General features: G+C 38.6%; 1 protein-coding gene across 1 annotated transcript in view; it reads left to right on the top strand.

Annotated features, from left to right (window-relative positions):
* LOC106132986 (gamma-1-syntrophin) overlaps positions 1 to 10,029 on the top strand; it is a 28,048-nt gene extending 18,019 nt beyond the window's left edge. Inside the window, exons 12-14 of the mRNA XM_013332565.2 lie at positions 8,519 to 8,634; positions 9,043 to 9,133; positions 9,698 to 10,029. Of these exons, the coding sequence (XP_013188019.2) occupies positions 8,519 to 8,634; positions 9,043 to 9,133; positions 9,698 to 9,811 (321 nt within the window). The 3' untranslated portion in view covers positions 9,812 to 10,029. The remainder of the gene's footprint in view (positions 1 to 8,518; positions 8,635 to 9,042; positions 9,134 to 9,697) is intronic.
* Positions 10,030 to 14,238: the final 4,209 nt, after the last annotated feature.

The following is a 14,238-nucleotide window of genomic DNA, read 5'->3' as shown; positions in this document are numbered from 1 at the left end:
TTCAAACAATGACAGGTTGCTAGGTCATCGCGTAAAAGAAGAATCCTTGGCCCTAGTTTATTAGCCTATCCCTTAGCCGCCCTTTACGAAATCATGGTGGTCAACCGTGGTTCCCACCACCAATACAAAAAATAATAGGACCACTCCATCTCGTTCCCATGGATGTCGTAAAACGCGACTAAGGGATAGGCTTATAAACTTGGGATTCTTCTTTTAGGCGATGGGATCATTAAGCCAAACAGCTGATCGTGGCCTATCAGTCTTGAAAAGACTATTAGCTCTGTCTACCCCGCAAGGGGCATAGACGTGACCGTATGTATGTATGTAGAAATAACTCAGTTCCTGGGTTGGCGAGTGATGCTAGGAGACGAGGCGAGCTCGTCCAGACGCCGTTTGATGTGAGGGTACGGCTGGACTGTTGGCTCTGTCTACCCCGCAAGGGGCATAGACGTGACCATATGTATGTATAACTTAATTCCTGGGTTGGCGCGTGATGCTAGGAGACGAGGCGAGCTCGTCCAGACGCCGTTTGATGTGAGGGTACGGCTGGACTGTTGGCTCTGTCTACCCCGCAAGGGGCATAGACGTGACCGTATGTATGTATGTAGAAATAACTCAGTTCCTGGGTTGGCGAGTGATGCTAGGAGACGAGGCGAGCTCGTCCAGACGCCGTTTGATGTGAGGGTACGGCTGGACTGTTGGCTCTGTCTACCCCGCAAGGGGCATAGACGTGACCGTATGTATGTATGTAGAAATAACTCAGTTCCTGGGTTGGCGCGTGATGCTAGGAGACGAGGCGAGCTCGTCCAGACGCCGTTTGATGTGAGGGTACGGCTGGACTGTTGGCTCTGTCTACCCCGCAAGGGGCATAGACGTGACCATATGTATGTATAACTTAATTCCTGGGTTGGCGCGTGATGCTAGGAGACGAGGCGAGCTCGTCCAGACGCCGTTTGATGTGAGGGTACGGCTGGACTGTTGGCTCTGTCTACCCCGCAAGGGGCATAGACGTGACCGTATGTATGTATGTAGAAATAACTCAGTTCCTGGGTTGGCGAGTGATGCTAGGAGACGAGGCGAGCTCGTCCAGACGCCGTTTGATGTGAGGGTACGGCTGGACTGTTGGCTCTGTCTACCCCGCAAGGGGCATAGACGTGACCGTATGTATGTATGTAGAAATAACTCAGTTCCTGGGTTGGCGCGTGATGCTAGGAGACGAGGCGAGCTCGTCCAGACGCCGTTTGATGTGAGGGTACGGCTGGACTGTTGGCTCTGTCTACCCCGCAAGGGGCATAGACGTGACCGTATGTATGTATGTAGAAATAACTCAGTTCCTGGGTTGGCGAGTGATGCTAGGAGACGAGGCGAGCTCGTCCAGACGCCGTTTGATGTGAGGGTACGGCTGGACTGTTGGCTCTGTCTACCCCGCAAGGGGCATAGACGTGACCGTATGTATGTATGTAGAAATAACTCAGTTCCTGGGTTGGCGAGTGATGCTAGGAGACGAGGCGAGCTCGTCCAGACGCCGTTTGATGTGAGGGTACGGCTGGACTGTTGGCTCTGTCTACCCCGCAAGGGGCATAGACGTGACCGTATGTATGTATGTAGAAATAACTCAGTTCCTGGGTTGGCGAGTGATGCTAGGAGACGAGGCGAGCTCGTCCAGACGCCGTTTGATGTGAGGGTACGGCTGGACTGTTGGCTCTGTCTACCCCGCAAGGGGCATAGACGTGACCGTATGTATGTATGTAGAAATAACTCAGTTCCTGGGTTGGCGAGTGATGCTAGGAGACGAGGCGAGCTCGTCCAGACGCCGTTTGATGTGAGGGTACGGCTGGACTGTTGGCTCTGTCTACCCCGCAAGGGGCATAGACGTGACCGTATGTATGTATGTAGAAATAACTCAGTTCCTGGGTTGGCGAGTGATGCTAGGAGACGAGGCGAGCTCGTCCAGACGCCGTTTGATGTGAGGGTACGGCTGGACTGTTGGCTCTGTCTACCCCGCAAGGGGCATAGACGTGACCATATGTATGTATAACTTAATTCCTGGGTTGGCGCGTGATGCTAGGAGACGAGGCGAGCTCGTCCAGACGCCGTTTGATGTGAGGGTACGGCTGGACTGTTGGCTCTGTCTACCCCGCAAGGGGCATAGACGTGACCGTATGTATGTATGTAGAAATAACTCAGTTCCTGGGTTGGCGAGTGATGCTAGGAGACGAGGCGAGCTCGTCCAGACGCCGTTTGATGTGAGGGTACGGCTGGACTGTTGGCTCTGTCTACCCCGCAAGGGGCATAGACGTGACCATATGTATGTATAACTTAATTCCTGGGTTGGCGCGTGATGCTAGGAGACGAGGCGAGCTCGTCCAGACGCCGTTTGATGTGAGGGTACGGCTGGACTGTTGGCTCTGTCTACCCCGCAAGGGGCATAGACGTGACCGTATGTATGTATGTAGAAATAACTCAGTTCCTGGGTTGGCGAGTGATGCTAGGAGACGAGGCGAGCTCGTCCAGACGCCGTTTGATGTGAGGGTACGGCTGGACTGTTGGCTCTGTCTACCCCGCAAGGGGCATAGACGTGACCATATGTATGTATAACTTAATTCCTGGGTTGGCGCGTGATGCTAGGAGACGAGGCGAGCTCGTCCAGACGCCGTTTGATGTGAGGGTACGGCTGGACTGTTGGCTCTGTCTACCCCGCAAGGGGCATAGACGTGACCGTATGTATGTATGTAGAAATAACTCAGTTCCTGGGTTGGCGAGTGATGCTAGGAGACGAGGCGAGCTCGTCCAGACGCCGTTTGATGTGAGGGTACGGCTGCAGGCAGACTTGGAACGCCTTGTAGCTTAGACTGGAACCAACATTAAATATATTTGAAGACTTCTTCACGTCTTTGCGGAATAGACAAGGATAAATAGTCTCATCAGTATGTTCTTTTGTCTAACTGTTAACTCAAAAACTATCGTACGGATTTCGGATGATATTTGGCACTGGCACAGAAACCTTCAGAAGAAATAGCCAACTTTTTTAAACGTCCTAACCGACGGCGAATAGGGGGGAAGGTTTATCAAAAGTGGAGCTGCGTTTAACAGCTAGTTAATTTTATTTATTTATATACAGGATTACATTTAAAACAACTGCATCCTTTTAAACATATACTAATACCATGCTTATGAGCTGTTTGAGCCTATTTTTATTTAAATTAAACGTCATCATTTTCACATTTAAAAAACCCTCAAAAACTACGTCACACGCTTTATTAAAGACCAATACTACAAAAAGAAATTAAAACTAAACATGTAAATAAATGTCTGAAAAATAAATTATTTTTCTAGTATCAAGATCAAGTAAAGTACAGAGTTGTCGAGATCGCTCAGTTGAAATAATTGTGTCGTTGACCTCTGAATCTTTCGCGTCGCTTTTCCGCCGGCCGGGGTGAAATGACGTATTTAGGATCGTGGATTTTGATACTTTTATTTTTTTTCGTACTTTCTGAAATATGAACCGATATTTTTCTTTTAACGTTTTTAAATATCCTTTAGATGAGTACACTTAACAGTTAAATTTATTCAGTTGAATTAAAAGTTACATTGTATTTATGATAAATCAAGGAAAAAATTTGCACAAGGTCACTACTTATTTCTAGAGAAATTTCTTCCAGCAGGCTCACGACAGGAAAATGTTAAGAGAGGCATTGGCTTGTGTACATAATTAATAAGATATAAACTTACATAAACTCGCTGATATAAATAAACCTTTAACGTATTATCTTACAATAAATTAATGATGATCTCACTGGAATATCTCGGTGATCTCCAGGGCTATGATGGTGACCGTGTGCGGCGTTTCAGGGTTGAGAAGCGTGTGCTCGCCGAAGTACGCGCCGTCGCGGAGATGGGCCACCTGCAATTATATATTTCTTTACTTGACGGCCTCTGTGGCGCAGCGGTCGTACGCTGTCTGTGTCACCGGAGGTCCCGGGTTCGAATCCCGGCCAGGGCATGATGAGAAACGGGCTATCTCTGATTGTCCTGGGTCTTGGATGTTAATCTATATAAGTATTATAAAATATAGTATCGTTGAGAAAGTATCTCGTAACACAAGTCTCTCGAACTTACGTCGAGGCTAACTCAATCTGTGTAATTTGTCCCGTATATATTTATTTTTATTTACTAGACTGTGTCTTCGTATTCATATAGTAGCTGTTCTTTATCGTGAACGTGAAAGTGGCTTCGCACGATAGCATTTTTACATATAAACCTTCCTCTTGAATCACACTTTCTATTTTAAAAACTGCATCAGAATTCGTTGTGTAGTTTTTAAGATTTAAGCATACATTCATACAGACATAGGAACAGACGCGGGAAGCGACTTCGCTTTATATAGTGATTTGACCTGTAAGATAACTACAGTACTGCAGGATAACAGTCTTTGTTCTTAGTTATTTTTTTAGATTTCCATGATCCACCTTTGTTCTTCTTAGTGCTCCTTGATTTTGGCCCTTTTAGGGTTCCATAATCCCCGCTAGAGCCCCCGTTTTATCGGACCACTTACCTCATTGGTCAGCCATGTTGAAATTATCGACAAAATATCTATAACCTCTTACCTCCCGCCCCTTGGCATCCATGACCGCGACGGTGCCAGTGAAGATCAAATATATGGTGCCGCCGATAGTGCCGCTTTTCACTATCACCTGAAATTTCATCAAATTACTATTACTGTTGTGCCGTGTGGTTCCCGTGAGGAAAGAGAATAGGACCACTCCATCTCTTTCTCATGGATGTCGTAAAAATCGACTAAAGGATAGGCTTATAAACTTGGGATTCTTCTTTTAGGCGACAGACTAGCAACTTGACATTATTTGAATCTAAATTATATCATTAAGCCAAACAGCTGAACGGGGCCTATCAGTCTTTTCAAGAAAGTTGGCACTGTCTACCCCACGAGGTATATAGACGTGATTATATGTATGTATGTATCTACTATTACTATTGTATTTCCGTGTCTTTCAACTTTCTTATTTACACATATTTGTTTAGTCAATCAGCTTTCATCCATCCACTCACACACACAGTATACGTACCTGACCGGGCATAAACAGCATTGGAGTCAAGCTAAATATGATCGAGTTGATCAGCGCAGGCGGCATATTTTGGAACAGCGGCACATTTGCCACGTGTTTCTTACAACAGTACATATTTATGTCCTGTTTTATCTGCTCATTAATGGTGTCCATTATAGCCTCTTCATTAAAGTAATTCTTCGAAAACTTGTAGTTTAGGAACAGATTGATCTTGTGCTGGAGAAACTTGGGCAGTCGTTTCAACGTCATGTACGATTCTAACGCTTTCAGTCTTCCGCTGTACAAATACGGCTCCAATCTCAAGTACACGATCAAACGAATTATCGCCGTGAAAGTGTACACAAAGTACATCAGACCGATCAGTCCTAGTGCCGAAGTTAGTATCAATTTGGGGATTTTGTTCTCGAAGTTGCGTTTCGTGTAACCCGACCCGATGCAGAGACACGCGACATTGTACAGATTCACCACGTATTTTGTGAACACGCTGCCGTCATCCCCGAGACTCTTCAGCCAATCAAAGTAATCGCCATGTAGACCGTGGTAATGAGCGCATAATACTGGCACTTGATAATGTATGTACGTCAGCCAATGAAAAAATATGACCGTGCGCAGGAATACAGTGGAAGCCTCTGATGTTATGTAAGACAGTTCAATCTGCTGGTGCAGGCTGATCCATTGTTTGTGGAGGCTTTTGAATCTCAGCAACTTGAAGATAAACATGGTCGTGTGTGTGGGGTACGTGCAGTCTTCGTCGAACGATATGAACTGTAAAGGCAAGGCCGCAATGAAGTCCAGTGTGAAACTGCCTTTGAGATAGTTGCGGACAATCTTGCGTGGTTCCAAGATGACCTTCTTGGTGGTATCGTCGTCGTAGCCCGTGATCAATGTGGTGCAGATGAACAGAAATGCAGTTAAGTCGCTGGATAGGATGAACGGGTCGTACGGATTTGGACCTGTGTGATGAAAACTTATGATATATTAAATGAAATATCATTATTTTCAACGGTAAGGTCAGGTCTGGTGGAGCGGGAATCAAAACTAACAAATTTTCAATGTATGCCAAACTGGAATTGAAACGAAGGAATTGCGAACATACCGCTTTTTCCTCACGTATCGTCGTTTAATTCGCGTTTGCATACATTAATAATTATACAACAAAAAATGTTTAAAAGTTTTGTGAGCAAATTTTCGTTAAAAAGTAAAATAAGGTGCCTTGTCCCAATTCTCATGACCAAAGTCAGTCAGCTTCTATCAAGTCTTCTCTAGCATAGAGGCAACTTTAATTTCAAGAACAAGATTACATACATGCATACATAAAATCACGCCTCTTTCCCGGAGGGATAGGCAGAGACTAGCTCTTTCCACTTGCCACAATCTCTGCATACTTCCTTCGCTTCATCAACATTTATAACTCTCTTCATGCAAGACCTCCGATGTCACAGACAAGCTTACTACCGCTGCGCCACAGAGGCCGTCAAAGAACAAGGCTTCAAGAACAAAATTAACAAGTTTAAATTATCTGTACAGTGCTCACAGTTGTAAAACACTTGCAGCGGCATGTACATAGACACGGCGAACGTCAGCATCATGACGAAGCAGTCCCAGTAGAACTTGACCGAGCTGTAGGGGTGCCACACGAACCAATTGCCCGACTCGATTTGACGCCGGCGTTCAGTGTTCATGCTTTTGTTCGACCTGCGGAATTAATAGAATAGAATAGATTTATTTTCAAAATTGGATACAAGGTATCACTTATTGACGTCACATCACTTAAATCTAATTATAACTATTACCGCTTCCAAAGCGCATGTGTAGAAGAAGCGACGGAACAAACTACACTGCAGCATTTTCATCCGACGTCAATGTACAAATCATGTAATAATACAAATTAATTGAAATAAAGCGTTTTTGAAGAAAAGATTAAGTGAAAAAGTTGATTTTAATGAGATTTTCTTCAAATTGATGAGCCTGGTTCTTGCGCATGAATTGATTTTTAAATAGTAAGATGTTGGGCAATATTGAAACTGTTACAATGAAAGAGTTCGCTTCTATAGTTTAGTTTCAGTTAGATCTTAGAGGCAATGGATCATTTTGATCCAGATTGATGAAACAGTTTCATCATCATCGTTTGCACATTGACATTAAGGCTTTTCTAAATATATAAAAGAAGGAAGGAAATGACTGACCGATATATCACCACAGCCAACACTGCTACGTTTAGATACTTGAGGCGTGTAGGTTCTATATGTGGTCCAGGGTTGCTCTAAGAGAGGATTTCCCGAAATTAACGAATGAATTATAGTGATCTCTCGTTTTACGCGGACGGAGCCGCTGGCGTCCTCTTGTTCTATATAAAGCTATCTCCGGACAATGCTACCTACCTGATGAACCTCATGGAGCCGTGATGCCACGTGGCTGGGAGCGTCAGTTCCCGCAGGTTGGTCAGGAGCGCGCGGCAATACCCAGCGGTGGGGGGAAGGTCGAAACATCGCGCTTCTAATGCCAACATACAGACATGGCGGCCGTATGGCATTTTACTATGGAGATATTATCCAACAAAAATTGATACGTAGGAGATTTCCGAATTACAGGAAATGCATAAGAAATTTCCTTTTGAAAATTGTTATTCTTTTTATGTATTAACGTAAAATGTCTGTATGACAGCTGCCTGCTTAGCTGTCAATAATAAAATAAATAAAAACAAAGAGTACCAATGGTTCGTACGAGCTCTTTTTTATTTATTTGCTAGCTGTCCCGGTAAACGTTGTTTTACCATATAAATATTTTTTTAGTAATTTCTAGTAAAAAAATTTAAAGGGTGTACAACCTTTATCACTAGGGGGTATGAAAAAAAGATGTTGGCTGATTCTCAAGCCTACTCAATATGCTCACAAAATTTCATCATGCCTGTAGGAAAGCCGTTTCGGAGGAGTATGAGTACGATCATTGTGACACGAGAATTTTATATTATAAGATTTAAACTTCATTGCACAAAATACAAATGTATAGCATAAGTGGCGGACTTAATGCTAGAAGCATTATCTACCAGTCAGTCTTTTTATTAAAAGACCATAGATTTTTGAATGAATGAATGATTTAACTTCAGTTGTACAGTAGAATAAAACGATGAGTTTGCCGAAAGACATGTTATCCAAATGTGCACCTTTGTTTATATGTAAGTTACTTTTTATTGGATGTAAAATGAAATTGATAAATTGTATCATGTTGTGCCTGATATATGTCAGGTCTACCGAATGTGCAAGGTTTCCTCGCGATGTTTCTTCGTCACTTTAAAACAACCATATCTAAGTTACTCATTAACCGACTCTCTAACTTCTTATGTCACTCGCTTTAACCCACGCACATATCCCACTCGCCATGCGAGGTAGACATCCGATAACACTTTTCACAATATATTTCTCATTGTCTTGCAGAAGAAGACCTTCACCGTAGTACATCTGGGTAGAGCGGCAGGGCTCACGCTGGACTGGACGGCGGGGTTCTCTCTCAGCGAGGGCACCCCAGGGGCTCCTCCTGTGTGGTGTTACAGGTAATGACTTTATCATGTACTTGGCTCTTGTCGTCAGTCTTAATAAGCCCAGGACCTGCCTTTGACCAGGATCCGGTCGAGAATTCCACTGATTACACAAAGCGATTTTTGTCTGACGTCCAAAGACAACTTTACTTAATTTTAATCTTGGTTAGTAACTGTGCGGAGATGCGTGATGTCTTCCCTCGTCTTGTGGACATAGGTTAGCATTAAAACTAATGTACGTTACTTAGTAAAGATGGGATTATTCAATATATCCAATAATATTACACGTCCTCTCCTGATTCTTTGGTGAATGATACTCCAACTCATGCGACGATCACGCCTTTCGTATATTCTCAGAAAACATAAAAATACTTTCTATTATATCTGTAAAAAAAATGATTTGTTTTTATTTTTGATTCCTAGATTTTCACAATTAAGAGGTTCCAGCGATGACGGCAAATCCAAACTCAAATTGCATTTTCAAGACGCGGAGACAAAAGTTATTGAAACTAAGGTGAGTTTAGTCAGCATACTTTTTTTTTTATGAAAGTTTAATTAAATTAAGTAAAGTTTAACAATAGCTACTTACATTCGTTAAAAAACGGACCCCAGGCTCTGACTGGCCCTGACATGTGGCACAACTACTAAGAAAGTAAAAGTTATTCATAAGTATAACGCAAAATCTTTCATCAAATGATTCTGAGAGATTACAGAATCATTTGATGAAAGATTTTCGCTTTATTTTATACAGTGTGGTTCCCGGCACCAATAGAAACAAGAATAGGACCACTCCATTTCTTTCCCATGGATGTCATAAAATACGATTAAGGGATAGGCTTAAAACTTGGGGTTCTTCTTTTAAGTGATGGGCTAGCAACCATTCGAATCTCAATTCTACCATTAAGCCAAAAACGTGGCCGTGGCTCTGTCTATCCCACAAGGAATGTAGACGTGATTTTATGGATGTATGTTTTTTTGTGTTTCCCGGGAGTCGAGTGGTGTTTCTCGTTAATATGTAAAACATGTTAATAAATAAAAAAAAGCTGTCATTTTATCATTTTATCTATTTATTTGTCAGGAATTGGAATGTCAGATCCTCCAAAGCCTGTTGTTCTGTATGCACGCGTTCCTCACGGCGAAAGTTGCTTCCGTAGATCCGGCGTTTCTCGCGTCGATACATCAGAACAACTAAGATGACCTCCTCAAACGTATCCATTGTTTGGGATCTGAGATCTATATACACTGGTTTACGTGACCAGTTAAGTTGATACTTCTGTATGTAGGCTATTAAGGCAATTTGAGTTCAAGAAATAGTGGTGGTTGGTTTCTCATAAAATTGTTGATGTTATGTTAACGTTGACTCTTTTGTTCTTATTAGTTGGATTAATCTAAAAAATATGTGGTGCGTTGTACAATACCGTTGTTAACGTCGTTTTTGTATGATACTACCAATTTTTTTTTGTGTAAACCTCTCTGAGAAAACCACTTTTATTTTTATTCTTTCTTTTTAACAAAAGTATGTTTTTGTAATATTTATTTGTACATACGAAAGAACACAAAAATACAGTAAATTTGTAAGACAAAATAAACAAAGGCGGACTTATCCTCTATCTATCTCATTTAGGGATCTCTTCCAGTCAACCATTGAAAAAACAAGAGGAGAGTTACTTAAAAAAAAAATAACTATTTCTTGAACTCAAATCTGTTTATACGAGTTTCCAATCTCAACAAAGAATCTCCGAGGCCTATTGTAAACAAAAACAGCGAATGTTGAAGACTCTAGATTTTAGTGTTCCACTGTTACTTCTCCACAGATATATTTTTAAATCTTAACCCATTGTTATAAGACTCCTAATTCTGTTACTGACGCTTGAGGGACATTTTAAATCCTGTTTGAAAACAAAAATATTGTTAATATCGAATTACTAAAAAAAATTTATCATTTGAAAAAGGAATAACAAAAACAAAAAAAAAACTTAACGCTTGTGCATATAGTTGGTCCGAAACATAATGTCACTAATCATTATTTTTTTTAAATTGCTTAATTTTTTCTCTTAAAGTAGAATTTTCATATTAATACAAAAAAATACACGAGCTAAACATTTTGTCCAACAATACTTACCCGTAGCGGAATGTGTTTTTAACATGGATACTAACATTATCCTAACACCGTCAGTAACAGATATTATAAAACTATGGCACCGCTCATAATGTCTTCCTATAATATTTCCTAGTTAGAATTGCTTGTATTTTCTATTTCCAATCTATCTTTCTCTCTCGAATTGAGTAAACGATCTGTCTCATTAACCTGCTTTCCAATAACGCGTAAAGGTTATATCGACATTTGACTTATTATTTAAATTTATCAATAATTAAATGATAAAGAAATATGTTTCGTCAAAAATAAGAAAATACCATCTACAACATGTTTCGACAAATAATGTACAAATATAAAAAAAAAAATTAAAGAAGTCTTTTAAATATCCGATGAGAAATAAATTAAAATAAAACGTTTTCTCTTATTTTTTGATGATTAACTTCTTGTGAGTGAATCCTTGATTGAGCTCACTAATAAATTTGAGGCTATTTTTTTTTTTTGTAGTTTATTAACTTATATTTTTATATTTATATAACATGTAGGGCCTTTTTTAAATATAACATTTGTTTTTTGTATACTTAAGGTGAGTATGTTAAAAAACGGAAAATACAGTAGTTTATGAAGTCTGTTTGATATTTTCCTTAATTATGTAATACATTTTCTTAGCAATGTAATATTATTAAAATAAAATAATAACTTAATTGAATCAATAAAATGCAAAGACATTTTTAATTATAACTTCGACGTTTCTCAAATTGATTCACCCGGTCTTCATAACTAAACTTACCAAAGATTTTTAAATACTCAGTTAGTGCCAGTAGATTCTCAATATTAAACAAGAGGCTATGTGTGGAATAATATTGAATACATATAACAACAAATCGTTAGATCACAGTAAGGTATAGAAATATTAAGTCATTTTTATATTACTACGGTTCCGTTAAATTATATATATGTATATATATTTTACATATATTTACTATGATATTCGCTGACTTTACAATATATATACCCATATAGGGTAACAAATTTTCGCCAATACACGTTTTCAATTTTAAATTTCAACAGTAATAATGAAATAAAGGTTACGACACAATGCCTAGCGTTTTGTTGCGTCCTCGATGATTTGGTGTAGGAAATAAGGCGGACTTAAAGTGAAACTAGTGGTTGTTTTTAAACAGAATGCAAATTCCTATGCTGATAAACGTTTTTTTAACAGACTATATAATTCGACGCAAAAATTTTGATTCCAATTAGTTTGAAAATTTGCGAATGGAATTTTTATGTCGACGGTACTTATTATTTCAGTCGTAAGTACTAAATAATATTTATGTCTGTCGCTCTCTTAATTGCAACTGTCGCTGTCAAAAAATATCACGTTAACTCAAAAAACGGCTTAGTTTCAGTAAGTGAAGAGAATTGTTATATTAGCTTTACTTTTAATATGTTTATGCGTGCTAACACTTGCATCATATCATTAACTTTAAGCGGAATATATATATAAATATTATATAGCTTCATTATTACGTTGAGCGTGAATTGTCCGGTATGTTTGTTGACAAAATTTAATATTTTATCTTCAATCTGCCCGATGCAAAATGGCTAATGTTTTAAATGAGATTTATTTAGATTTACGGCGTGTTATTAATTTTTAATAAATTATACATTCTAAAATTTGAACAGAATAAATAGTCCACAGACTGTAAATTGTATATAAATATACTCTTGTGTGCATAAAATTATATAATTATGACTTATATCTTTAAGTATATTGTTAATTTTGAATTAAATAAATGTACGTCATGTTTTTTTAGTTTATAACGACGTAAGTAATACTTTTTATAAATGCCATGAAACAAGGCGTTAATCTCAGAACATCACTGAGATGCTTTTCACTAATAAAAAGACATTTCATCAGATTACAAGAAAATTGTGCACACAAAATGTATTCGAAATATTTATATGAAAATATATTTGTCTGTCTAGAAGTGATCTTTGTAATATTGTTGATATTAGCTGTTTCGGCTGTTAATTTTTATTGAATCTATTTAAGTAAGGTAGATATAAATAGTTGCCTTGTGCGTCAATTCGTAATTTACCGTAGGACTTATTATTTTAATGACCATTATGTTCATTTATAGGAATTAGTGTTAGTTATCTGGTGCATTGTTGCTTTAATCTTTTTTTAATGTTTTATCATTTTATTCAAGAACAGATGTGCAATTGTTTAACAGGAATGGAGTTTTAAAAGTGCAATCAAATTATTTTCATAAATCAAAACAATTAATTAAATAAAAATAATAATATTGTAAATGCATAAATTTATATATAAAAAATAATTTTAATACATAATTTCTTTACTAAACAGTATTCAAATATTTTACAAATTTAGTGTTAAACCTTAATATATTTTAAATAATTTTGAAGTTAGATAAATTTATATTCGTAGTTGGTTATTGATTTTAAAATGAATATTGGAATTAAAATCATGTACCTATTTAATTGTATAGTTGATAAAATTGTGGTTGTGTTTTCAATTTCCACTAGGCCTAAGTGAATAAAAATATTGCTGGTGAGAGAGGGGGAAGATACGAAAAGGTGTATTTAGAACGATATTTAAACATTGATCAATTATTTCTAAATAATTTTTAATTACCCATATAAGAGGCCATTAAAAATTATAAACCTCATTTTGTTTACTCATTCCCCGTGTTTTGCTTGGAAAGTTATGATGTAATTACGTGAAATAATCAAGATTTTTATGCATCGAAGACGTTGATAGAACAATAATTATTTTGAAGTTATAAGTTATCAATGTTTTTATTCATATTAAGCCGGCATCGGTTTGCGTAAACGGCGGCAAATGTCAAATTAATTCAGTATAAAATCCCAGAGCACAAGTTACCAAAAAACCTTTAGATTGTGTATATATAGCTTGTTTGAATAGAGTTTTGATAGTAGTTGGTTGGGATTCGTACAGTGGCCCACATAGAAAAGTATACCAACTTCGATAAATCAACGATTGGAAATATGTGTAAATGGTATCCTTCGCTATGTGGCCGACTGTACATTTTTTTTTGTAATTGAACCCTTTCATCGCTCTCGATCGTACTAAGTAGGATTATTTTTACATCAACATATTTTTCAATCATTGCCTGACTTACCTTTCCTGGTTATATGGACCTTCCCAAAGAGAAGAAAACCGCGACAAATATAAGGAGGATTAATTCATCATATACGGTATAAAATTATTATATCAGGTTATCACCTCTTACATTAAAAGTATGTAACCGGAACTGACATCAGCCAGCCATCAGAGAAGCGCGCGCGATACCGTTTTTATCGCGCGACAAATCGCTGTTCTGTTTCACTTTATAATAAATAGCGAAACAGCGATAGTTTTTCGCGCTATAAAAACAGCGTCGCGCGTGCCATGCTACGGGAGCTGGAGAAAGAAAATACAATATGTTAAAAAAAAAGAAAAAAAAGATTTTTAATGACTCATTTCAACAACATATTAT

The sequence above is a fragment of the Amyelois transitella genome, chromosome 3 (assembly GCF_032362555.1).
Source record: "Amyelois transitella isolate CPQ chromosome 3, ilAmyTran1.1, whole genome shotgun sequence".
NCBI classification, from domain to species: Eukaryota; Metazoa; Arthropoda; class Insecta; order Lepidoptera; family Pyralidae; genus Amyelois; species Amyelois transitella.
Note: the sequence above shows the minus strand (reverse complement) of the source record. Positions and strands in the feature narration are given on the sequence as shown.